The sequence below is a fragment of the Aedes albopictus genome, chromosome 1, assembly GCF_035046485.1.
Source record: "Aedes albopictus strain Foshan chromosome 1, AalbF5, whole genome shotgun sequence".
NCBI lineage: Eukaryota > Metazoa > Arthropoda > Insecta > Diptera > Culicidae > Aedes > Aedes albopictus.
This window is the reverse complement of record NC_085136.1, coordinates 64,681,344-64,693,516: the sequence shown is the minus strand read 5'-3', so window position 1 is coordinate 64,693,516 and position 12,173 is coordinate 64,681,344. Positions and strand designations below refer to the sequence as shown.

The following is a 12,173-nucleotide window of genomic DNA, read 5'->3' as shown; positions in this document are numbered from 1 at the left end:
TGGTCATTAACCCTCTAATACCCAAATTTTTGATTTTGATCTAAATATCATTTTTCGTCATCTAAAATAGATTTAAACATGTTTTGGAAGATGATTCTTTTTAATTCTCGATTTCATGAATTTCAGTTTTTGATTTTTCTAATTTTTATTTTTGAACATCCCCACACTTTTATATTTTTCCTGGAAGCCTACTTGGGGTACGGATTTTTTTAGTTGAAAACATTTTGAGATTTTATGATTATTGTTGAAATATTTTTATTTTAAAGTTTTTTCATTGAAAATTTTATTTTCCGTGTAATTTTAAGGAAAATATTTTTAGAGTGTATTCGATCCCCTTAAACTATTAAACTAGGGTAGAATGATTTGGGAAAAATTTTAAATATGTTAGTTGTAACGATTCAATACAAAATAAACAATGATTTCTAAAAGGTGACTAAAACATCATTTTTTCAATGATTTTCAAAAAATGTAAATACGTTTTAAAAAACACCAAAAACCATTTTAAGATATACAAAACAGTCCTAAATATCGGCGAAAAATTTAAAAATTTTGATTTTCCACGAAACAAAAATTACAAAAATGCTCAAACTATACCCCGTCTAAAGGCGGGGTTGGGTATTAGAGGGTTAAACAAAATAACTATAACAGTAACAAAATTAGCTCAAATGCGATGAACAACCAGACCACACTGATCCAGAGCCATGTAGTTTCACATACCAGATGAAATAAGTACATATATTTGATGATATTGTAGAGAAAATCAAAAATTTTGTTTTATCAGATGCGAAATTTAGCGACCTGTGTGATTTTCTGCGGTTTGAAAATTCTGGTTGTCTTCATCTTCAGGCGCCGCCCTGTAAAGGTTAGTGACCAAAATGGGAAATTTTTTAATTAACTTTTCAGAAAACTAGCCTATTATAGATCATGGAACGTCGAAACATAGATTGGTTAATGTCAAATGGACGAAAATGAGGTTTGAAGTTGAAAAACACTTTCGCATTTTTTCCTGCCGCATACTGTATCTGAAAATTCCTTAACTATTTTATTTTGTATTTTTTAGGAAATGTCATTGTTAACATCTACGGCAATTCTTTTGTAAATTTCCCAGATAACTTTTTTTCAAATTAAGGAATTCTCGAAGCAATTTCTGAAAGAGATTTTATAGAAATGAAAGTAGAAGTTCAAAAAGCAATGATTGAAGGAATTGTCAAACAGAATTGTTAATTTCCCAACGAAATGCAGAAGGTATTGCAGAGATATTTCGTAAGGAAATTGCCGGATAAATATTTAAATGAATAACCGAAGGAGTTTACAAAGGAAGCAGTTTTAGAAAGAATAGTCCAAAGAACTCGAAATTCTGAGGGTATTTGTTATAGAAATTCGAAAAAAAAATGCCGAAAGGATTCCCACAGGAATTGTCGAAAGAATTTTTGAAATAATCACCGAAGGAATTTTCAAAACTTTTACAGGAGATAAGCAAACCCACCGGAGAATCCGAATAATCGTTCAATCTGAAGATCTACCAAAAAATTCAAAAACATATCCAAAGGAATTCTGTAGGCTGCATCCATTGATTACGTAATGCTTTTTCGTTGTTATTACGTTGGCATTTTCAATCATCCAGGGTCTCCTCATCCCACACGACTCGGCAACTCTTTTTATACGAAAATACTAAAAATTTTGAATTAACTGTAATGCAAGGTCGTACTTCCTCTAGTCCTACAGTGTTACGTAATTTGAACGATCATGATCATGGAATCTAATGTTTTATTCTAACTTACTGACTATTGAAAACTTCCTTACTGGAATTGCTTTATTGAACCCGTCGCTTCGGAATCAGTTGGATGTCGTGTTTTGGTTGCAGCATTAGCAGTGAAGGGTCCAGTTCAATTTCCCCTGCATCTGCCGCTGGAGATTTCAGCTCGAAATCATACCTTGACAGCAGCTGTACCAGGGCCATTTTGGTCATCACCTTGCCCATTCGAAGACCTGAAAATGGAATAAGTAAATCTGCATTATCCTGACAGATTCATTGGAAGAGAGTTGTTTCTTACCTATACAGACCCTTGGGCCATCTCCAAAGCTGTAGTGAGGCATCGTTTCCGCTTTCCGCTCCCCGTAACGATCCGGGTCGAACTTCACAGGATCCTCGTAATATCTCGGGTCACGTTGTAGCCCAACAAGTGAAATCTGTACCATAGTTTCTTTCTCCACCACAACATCCGAGTCGGGAATTTGGTAAGCCTTCGTGCAAACTCTGAACAGCACGGGTGAGATCGGGTACTTCCTCAGGGTTTCATCGATGCAGCTCTCCAGGAATGTCATCTCCCCAAGTGCCTCGTAGCTGACCTCTCTGTCACCTTCCAACACCCGGTCGATTTCCTCATGCGCTTTTCTCAAGAGATCCCGGTTGCGGCACAGCTCAAACATGCAGAAGGTTACTGTTGATGAAGATGTTTCATATCCAGCGTTCAGAAACACAAACGACTGCGCAGCCATCTCCTCAACGGTTAAAGCTTTGTTCTGATCAACACTGCTCATCTCCCAACTGCCGCCATCTTTCACCTCCACCTGGTTCCTCAACTGGACCAACAGCTGCATAAAATCTCTTCTCACCTCCCCACCGCCTTCCCTACGAGCGATCGCATCCCTCACTAGGTTCAGCATATACTCTTCGACGTCATCGTCATTCAGCTTTATTTGCAAAAACCGATTAACCCTCGGTGCCACGAAAGCCAACAACATTCGCATCGAAGTCTTCCAGCTCTTCGAGAAGAACCTGGCCCCCATCTGTCGGAACAGTTCGTCCGGATTCCTCATACTGTTGCACTCCAGCCCGAACCCAACCGAAGCGATCACGTCCATGGTGAAGCGGGTCATCAGATCGCGAATGGGTAACGATCGCCCCGCGTGCTCATCGATCACCGCCGTGAGCGTCCGACCGCAAGCCATCATCGTCGGGAACATGGCCTTGAGCTTGGTGGTGGTAAAGGCCGGGGTCAACTTCAGTCGCATCCGTCTCCACTTGGCCCCGGTCAGGGAGAACAGATGGCCACTCAACGGATCGCGCTTCTCGTTGATGTGTGCTCCGCGATCGACAAAGTGCTCAAAGTCCACGGTGAGGATCCGCCTGACCAGATCCACGTCCGTGATTAGGAGGATCGGTTGGAAGAGGGTGTAGATTCCGACAAAGCGGTGGCCATCGCGGACGGCTTGATGGTGCAGTTGGGCGACGCGATCGGAGTAGGATGTTCGCTGACGGAACGTGTCGGAAACGTCTCCAAATGGGAACGAAGGGTGCAGCTGGGGGATTCCACGGCGTTTCCAGTGGGAGTAGGTCCACTTCTGGAATAGGTAAATGGATAGGGCTACCAGGAGGATTGCGAACCACATCCTGATTGTTCGGTTGATCGCGATAGACTGAATAGTGGAAGTTTTTGGCTGATCTTTCTGGTAGCTCAATGTTTGTTTTAACCCATTAACGCCCAGTGATCATTTGAACAAACGGGTTTGTCAGATAAACTCTTCAAAGTTCGCAAGAATGATATTAACAATGTATTAACAACCAATACTTCTTCTTCTCAAAATCATGAAAAGATTAATCAAGAACTACATCATTTTCAATTGAAGTTTTTATCGGTTTAACGATAACAAGAACCATCACAGTTCTCATGAGTATTATACGAATAGCTTGAATGTATAAAACTAGTCTATAGCTAGGCACCGTTCGTCTAATATCTGATTTGAAGGATCCAAAGATGTGTTTTCTCGTAACTGGCAATTTCGAACCTTTAGCATTTATGTAAAATTCCTTCTTTAATGGGTCAATACGGAGCAGATGTGAAAAAATGTCTAATCATCTCTTCGGTTGTTTATCGCTCCGATCCGAGCCAAGCTAATCGATCACGCTATAGGTGTGGTATAGCCTGGTGGCGGCGGCACGTTTGGCTGGCCGCCTTACTGTTATGATGCGGCGGCGGTGTTTCGTGACAAAATGTAGCAAATATAATTGTAAACCGGTAGACTATAACTATACAATTATGAGCGCCACACGAATGCTCAGATGATTAGGTAGTAAATCGTTGACAGATTGTTTTGAAAACAAAAATGCAATGCGGTGTAACTTCGATGGGTTGAGGTGATAGGTTTTCTATTGGTAGTAAAAGCTGTATGGGCACTCAAAGTTGCTGTCTAATGCAGTACCGTAGAGCAGTGTAATATTGAATTGATATTTATATCATATTCAAACATAAAAGAAATATCTTTTTATTGGGACTAAATAGTAAGTACGTCTATGTACTCGGTTGAGTATGACAAAAGAGAATGAATTTATTATAAACTAATCTAACAATGGCTTCCGTTAACACAGGGGACGATCTTCTTTTCGTAGAAATGCAATATCTTCTTTGTTTTTAAATAATTTACCCTGGATTCGTCAAGAGGAATAGTTGTGCTAAAAAATGCATCCCCCTTTGCACCATCGCCCCTTTTGCTGGTAGCCGAAAATAAGTGTTTTTTTTTTGTATTTTTTATAAATTGTTTTACTCAAATTTCATCGTTTTGTTAATCATCAATCGTTTTGACTGATCCTTCACATGCAATGTATCATTACCCATCATAGATTTTTGAAGTTTTCATCCCAGAGTTATTCTAAGGCCTCCAAAGCAGAGATGGAAACACTCTCATCGTGAATCAACTCGCGAGTGTAAAAGCAACAAACGGTTTACTCACGATGCCGAGAGTAAGCCGTGTGTGGGTTTATTCGCACCCGCTTGCTTCACGAGTATGAATCAAAACAAAAACAAAAACACTCATGAATTTTTATTCGCGAAGAACAAGTGGAGATGCGGGAATTGCATTTTAGTGCGATTTTAATGGCAAAACAAGTAAGAATCCGTCAGATAGTAGTGTTTTGTGCTTTATTGTTCCTGAAAAGTTAATCTGTCGGCCGTGTAAATTCGTTTTTTCCCAAAATTGAAAAATGTTCAGAGCTGCTTCGCGAATCAATCACGAGTGCAACCAGCTTCGTTAGCTCGCGAGTGAAGGAAGTGCGAATATATTCTGGCTTCTGTTGTTCACGAGTAGGACAGCTTTGCGTTTGTGTCTACTCAGCTGCATTCCTCACTATTTTCCATCCCTGCTCCAAAGTACTCCGAAGTTTATGTTACAAATCCATCATTCTAAACCAAAAAAAAATAGAAAAAAAAAACCAAATGGCAGCGAGCGTGGGACAGTTCCACCAAAGGAAGGTGGACCCATAGGTTGAAACCGAGGGTAGATAGTTGGATTAATAGGCGCCATGGGAAAGTTACATTCCACCTGACACAGGTCCTTACAGGTCATGGTTGCTTCCGACAGTATCTACACCGTTTCGGGCATGCGGATTCTCCCCTCCCGAATGCCCAGTGTGCAATGGTTTAGAGGAAACGGCGGAACACGTTTTGTTCGTGTGCCCGCGTTTTCGCACAGTGCGTGACCGCATGCTTGCCACATACGGGGAGGACACTACTCCGGAAAATTTGGTCCAGAGGATGTGTAGGGATGAGGTTAGCTGGAACGCCGTTTCAACGGCTATCACCCATATCGTCTGGGAGCTACAGAGGAGGTGGCGCGTGGACTCGGAGAATGGCTAGTCCAGATGCAGTACAAGAGGTGGTCCAGGGGTTCGGAGTCGGCTTCGTAGCTACAGCGATTAAATGGCCGCGGAGAGGAAGTCCCGATAGCGGTGCTGTCGTGGCGCCGGTCTTTTTTTTTTATAGAATGAGGAAATCTGTTGGTTAGCAACATCGTAGAAAAACACATTCTGCACTACCTGACCTTGCTCCGCGGCACGCCCGTAAGGGATTACTTCGTAGAGGGGGGGGGGCTGTGCTTTCGCACTCTCACTATCAACTGTCAGCCGTCACATACAGCTTTTCTCTAGGGGGCCAACTCGACTACTGTTGGTCGGCCCGCCATTTCCTCTGGAGGTGAAGCACGATTGTGGATACCGTGGTCGACACGGCATTCCACTCGTCCACCCCCGTACACATCATCTCTATAATGTTATCGGGAGTAGTATCCCTACCGCATACCTCTAACATGCTCGAACTCTGCTCCGCAAAACGCGGGCACTCGAAGAGCACATGTTCCGCCGTTTCCGCCCTGTTTGCACACTCCGGACATGAGGGTGAATCTGCATGCCCGAACCTGTGCAAGTAGCACCTAAAGCACCCATGGCCCGACAGGAATTGTGTCAGGTGAAAGCTCACTTCGCCATGGGGCCTACACGTCCACCGGGACACGCTCGGTATGAGCCTGTGTGTCTACCTACCCTTGGTTGAAGAGTCCCAGGCTGTCTGCCATTTCACCATAGACGAAGTTCTGGCGTTTCGTCGCGCACCTCTAGTACCTCTTTCATCGTAGCACTCAACATCCTCGGCCAACACCAGTGCTATCGGCATCATTCCCGCTAGCACGCATACCGCGTCTTTCGAGACGGTCCGGTATGCACTGGCCACCCTAAGACACATCAGCCTATGTGTACTCTCTAGTCGGTCAACATTCCTCTGCACTTTGAGCGCGTTCGACCATGCGGCGGCGCCATAACGTAGTATGGACACCGCTTGACGCGAGCAGCTTTCGCTTACTCGAGACAACTGCCAAACTGTTTGACATCATCCTAGATAATGCCGTAACCGCTACGCTCGCCCTCTTACAAGCATACTCGACATGACTACTGAAGCTCAACTTGTCGTCGACCATGACTCCAAGAAGCTTCAGTGAGCGACAGGACTCGATCGAGCACCCGCCCGTGGTGACCACTGCCTGCTGTGCAGACTGGCGGTTGTTCACCACCACCACCTCCGTCTTGTGGTGTGCGAGTGTCAGTTGCCTCGACCTCATCCAGCCCTCCACTATGTCAATCGCATGCGCTGCCGTCAATTCCACCTCTTCGACCGACTCACCGTATACCACCAGGGTAATGTCGTCAGCGAAGCCAACCAACTTTACTCCCGGTGGTAGTGTTAGCCTCAATACTCCGTCGTATGCCGCGTTTCACAGTACCGGGCCCAAGATGGATCCTTGCGGTACCCCCGCAGTGACATTGTACTGTTTTTGGCCTTCCTCGGTGTCGTAAATCAGCACCCTGTTCTGGAAGTAACTACCCAGAATACGCCTTAGGCCAGCCGGGACACCTAAGCGAGATATGGCGTTCTCTATGGCGGCCCAGCTTACACTATTGAAGGCGTTTCTAATGTCTAGCGTTACGATCGCGCAGTACCGTATGCCTCTTCTCTTTTTCTGCAGCGCAATTTCGGCCAATCCAGTCACCGACCTAATGGCATCCACTGTCGATCTTCCTTTGCGAAACCCGTACTGGCTGTCTGATCCGCGTTGTCCGTCCTCTCGGTATAGACCAATAACTTTGACAGAATGATCCGCTGTAGGAGTTTCCCGGCCGTGTCTAAAAGGCAAATTGGTCTATAAGCCGACGGGTCGCCTGGTGGCTTCCCGTGCTTGGGCAGTAGAACCAATTTTTGCCTTTTCCACCTCTCCGGAAACTCGCCTCTATCCAAGCATCTCTGCATAGCCGATCTGACCATGTCAGGGCTAGCTTCGATGGCTGCTTTAATAGCCATAGTCGGAATGCCATCCGGGCCCGGGGCCTTGTTCAGCTTAAGTGATTTCGCAATTGCGGCTAACTCATCATTCGTCACTGGGGGAACCTCACTCGGACCAGGATGGTCTTGCGGTGTGGGTGCCCATGGTCTCACCTCGTGGTGCGGGAACAACGTTTCCACAATCCACTGCAGCATCGCGGGAGAGCGTTCCCGTGGTGCAGATGTGCCTTTCGTTTTGCACATGACTACGCGGTATGCATCTCCCCAGGGGATTGTGTTGGCCGTCTGACAGAGATCGTTGAAGAACGCCCGCTTACGCGCCTTGATATTTTTGTTCAGTGCCAACTTTGTCGCCCTGTATGCCACCTCTCGCTCCGCTCTCAACTCATCGGTCCGGGCTCTTTGCATCCTTCTCCTTGCCCTGTGGCAAGATACGCGGAGCTCGGCAATTTCTTGGCACCACCAGTATACCAACTAGACCGTCGCTAGACAGGTAGTCGGTATTCTGCTCCATGAGCAGTCGCTCCTCAAATGCCGGCTTATCGAAACTCGAGGTTAGCCATCCTCGGTGAGTGCCGGTTATCCTCGACTGCTGCCGTCTACCGCCCTGCACGATACTGTATCGAATCGCCAGGTGATCACTATGCGTGTACCCGTTATCAACTCTCCAGTCTGAGCTAGGGTTAAGCCCTGGGCTCCAGAAGGAAAAAACAAACAAACAAATTTTATACACGATAAATGATCACAGAACATAGTCCACGATACTCAAAAGGCCTTAAGGCACCCCTGGAAAGTTTATGGTACATAAATTGGGTGATCTAGGTCATCCAAATTACTCTGGAATTCATTTTCTTAAGATCTACTGGATCTACCATCATTTGTGTTCACTCTGTTCAAGAAATTTTATCACGTTGATGTCCATTAGACCTCGCAATGCTACGATATTGTGGTAGTTGAACATTCCGTGAAATACAAAAGCCTTCAATACACTTTTGAGTTTGGGTTACGATATGTACATACTGTATCATGCTTGAATTGTAAAAAAATATTCGTGGAATGTAGTCTATACTGCTGATGGGGCCTCAGTGCAAAACTAGAATGTTTTTGGTAGATTCATGGGTTATTCCAGCCTTTCCAAACTATTCTGGAATTAGGACCTTCAAGGTCTACAAACTCACCAGTTGCACCTCATAATATTACGAGTATCTCTATGTGTTGCTAGTTGGATGCCAATTGGTTTATAAATGGACCCCAATGTATTTTGGAGCATGGGTCGCAATATCTGTAAATCTTTGGATATTTCTACTGTAGTGAATGCTCGCGGAATACAATCCACGCTACTCTTAGAGCGTCATAGTGCATATCTGATAACTGGAATTAAGATCTTCAAGCTCTACATGTTCTACTCTTGGCACGGTAAAGGCTGGGTATGCTGCGCAATTCAGATCCCATTGTGATCCACTAGCCTCTGCCCAGCAACTCCTATCCCTACCTCCTCGTGGTACCGGCCGAAAACTATGAGCAACCTTAGGGAAGATCGGGTAACCAACCCCAGTGGGAACTTTGGTCGTTGGCTGACAGGGAAGGAGGGGTTTGCTTCGGCAAACCTGAGCATCTGTTCTCCAGGAATAGCGGCTCACAACAGCGTCTAATCTCCATATTAGGGGCAACTGATCTACGTCCGAGTGCCAGGGAAGGACTCTAAGCTCAACTGTGCACTATGGTCCTCCGGAAAGTAGGGGGTTGGTGTCACGCACTACGAGCCAGCCCTAAAAAACCATTGTAACTGAAAATCAGCTACAGAATAATACGAACCGAGACCAACGGCAACGACCCCAGCGAACAAAAAGGGCTTGCGGTTGGAGACTCGGTACATGGAACTGCCGATCTCTCAACTTCGAGCTGGGAACAGCTTTCATCGTGATGGGTGATATGCAGAGGCGCGTGATCGGTTGGTGGCCGATCGACGAAAGAATATGCAGGTTGAGGATCAAGGGCCGATTCTTCAACTTCAGCATAATAAACGTGTACAGCCCACACTGCGGAAGTGCTGATGATGGCAAGGACGCATTTAACGCGCTGCTTGAACGGGAGTACAATCGCTGCCCAAGCCACGACGTCAAGATCGTCATAGGAGATTTGAACACTCAGGTAGGCCAGGAGGAGGAACTCAGACCGTTGATTGGTAAGTTCAGTGCCCACCAGCAGACGAACGAAAACAGCCTACGACTCATTGATTTCGCCGCCTCCAAAAATATGACCATACGTAGCACCTTTTTCCAACACAGCCTCCCTTATCGTTACACCTGGAGATCACCACAGCAGACGGAATCTCAAATCGACTACGTTCTGATTGACGGACGGCACTTCTCCGACATTATCGACGTCAGGACCTATCGTGGTGCCAACATCGACTCCGACCACTATCTGGTGATGGTCAAACTGCGCCCAAAACTCTCCGTCATCAACAATGTACGGTACCGGCGGCCTCCACGGTACAACCTAGAGCGGCTGAAGCAACCGATTATCGCCTCAGCATACGCTAAGAATCTCGAGGTAGCGTTGCTTAAAGAGGACGAACTCGATGTGGCCCCTCTAGAAGACTGCTGGAGAACAGTTAAAGCTGCCATCAACGAAGTAGCAAAGAGCACCATCGGGTACGTTGAAAGGAATTGACAAATCAAATGGATTAATGCACAGCAATTTTGGAGGAGAAGGACGCAATCCGAGCAGTAATGCTACAGAAAGGAACCCGACAGAATGTGGAGCGAAACAGATAGCGGAAGCGGAAGCAGCAGACCCGTCTCTTCCGGAAGAAAAAGCGCCGCCTGGAAGAAGCGGAGTGCGAGGAAATGGAACCGCCACAGAGAAACAGACGTCACACTCTCAACGCCTTCCATCGATCACCTTTTTAACGGTTGATTCAAATTTTTAGTAGTAGGTCGATTGGCCACTCGCGGCGCTGGTGTCGTTTTTGCTCCTGTTTGACGTTTGCTCACTACCGCCATCTAGTGGCGGCCCGGCTAAACACAGTAGATTTAGCATTGGGCGATTACGTTTTCGTGACGATGTTTTTTTAATGAAATTTGTTCTAAGTGTTACGTCTGTTTCTCTGTGGAACCGCTGTACCGTTCACAAGAAACACGTAAGTTCTACCAGAAAGTTCAACGCATCCCGCAAAGGCTACGTGCCGCAAGCCGAAACTTGCAGGGATAAGGACGGGAGCCTCCTGACGGACAAACGTGAGGTGATCGAAAGGTGGAAGCAGCACTTTGACGAGCACCTGAATGGCGAAGAGAATGTAGGCACGGAGGATCAAGGCAGTGGAGGAAATGGCTATGTTGGTGCAGCAGAGGACGGAAACGAACCAACTCCCACGCTGAGGGAAGTTAAGGATGCCGTCCACCAGCTCAAAAACAACAAAGCGGCTGTTAAGGACGGTATCGCAGTTCTCAGATGACTTTCACGCAGGTTTTAAAAGGGTTTCAGATGCGTTCCAATGCAGTTCAGGGCGTTTTACGAGGTTCCACAGGGGTTTTGGGGGGCTTCAGAGGCTCTCGGTTAAATTTTATGGAGTTATAATTGGAAGCACCAAGTGACTTGATAAGAAAATGAGTGAATTTTGTTGAGTGAGTGAATTGGCAAGTAAGTGCGTTGGTAAGTAAGAGGGGTCTTCTCTTCTCGGTATAACTTCTCAACTTCTCAGTGCTCTTACGGACACTCTTAGTTGAGGGCTTCCTCTGCTATTGACTATTTTGCAAATCTACATCATGTCTGCCGAATATACTCTAGGCCTAAAAAAGCAAAGGAAACTTCCTTTACGAAAAGTTCCTGGACCGACCGGGAATCGAACCCGTCCGCCTCAGCAAGGTCTTAGCGCATAGGCTATGTGGACGCTAAATTACAGATGACATACTCAATAATACCGTAAACCGGAGTCAAATTGATCTCCGGGTCGAAATTGATCAGACGGTTTTCAGTAAAAGAAAGCATGCTTTAAAAAGCTGCTGTGCTGTTTGAATCAGATATTAAAAGATATTTGCAGCGAAACCATTTGGAGGAGAGAGATGAACCAGTCAAGGGCTGAAAGTCTCTTTAATAAAGACAAATCAATCAATCAATTTGGAGGATGCTTTGTCTAACGGAAAAACGTCTGATCAATTTCGACCTGATGATCAATTTGACTCTGGCTTACTGTATCATTCATGCTCATCTTTATCATTCACGCATAAACACGATTACTAACTAATTCACTCGTTAACTCACACATTCATCATTCACCACTAACTTACTGCATCACTCACTAAAAGTCCCATTCACTCACAAACTCACCTACTTATCAGCTCACCCACCCGTCATATTATTAATATTATTGTAGTGTCTACCTAAAGAGAGTAGACCTTCAGTAAACTTTCAATATAATGTCTGCCCACTGATTGAGAATAGTAAGCTAGTCTCAAGCCCTATTCATTGGTTCCTTGTGCAATTTCGATTGCTCTGGTCAATCACGGAGTAGCAACTACGAATTGTGCGGTCATCGATGCTCATGCTCATGCTCATGCTCATAAA

The 12,173-nt window shown here is 45.4% G+C and overlaps 1 protein-coding gene across 1 annotated transcript; it reads right to left on the bottom strand.

Annotated features, from left to right (window-relative positions):
- Positions 1-1,190: 1,190 nt before the first annotated feature.
- On the bottom strand, positions 1,191-3,610 carry LOC109401940 (probable cytochrome P450 6d4). Its single transcript, XM_019674570.3, has 2 exons — positions 2,055-3,610; positions 1,191-1,989 (listed from the first exon to the last, which is right to left on the bottom strand). The coding sequence occupies exons 1-2, from the start codon at positions 3,391-3,393 to the stop codon at positions 1,814-1,816; spliced, it is 1,515 nt and encodes a 504-aa protein (XP_019530115.3). The 5' UTR covers positions 3,394-3,610; the 3' UTR covers positions 1,191-1,813.
- Between the last annotated feature and the right edge of the window lie 8,563 nt (positions 3,611-12,173).

Bases quoted from the DNA above. Each gene is read 5' to 3' on its own strand.
- LOC109401940 (XM_019674570.3), bottom strand. From the start codon at position 3,393: ATGTGGTTCGCAATCCTCCTGGTAGCCCTATCCATTTACCTATTCCAG. The intron at 1,990-2,054 runs GTAAGAAACAAC...TTCCATTTTCAG, and splicing joins TGGCCCAAGGGTCTGTATAG to GTCTTCGAATGGGCAAGGTG.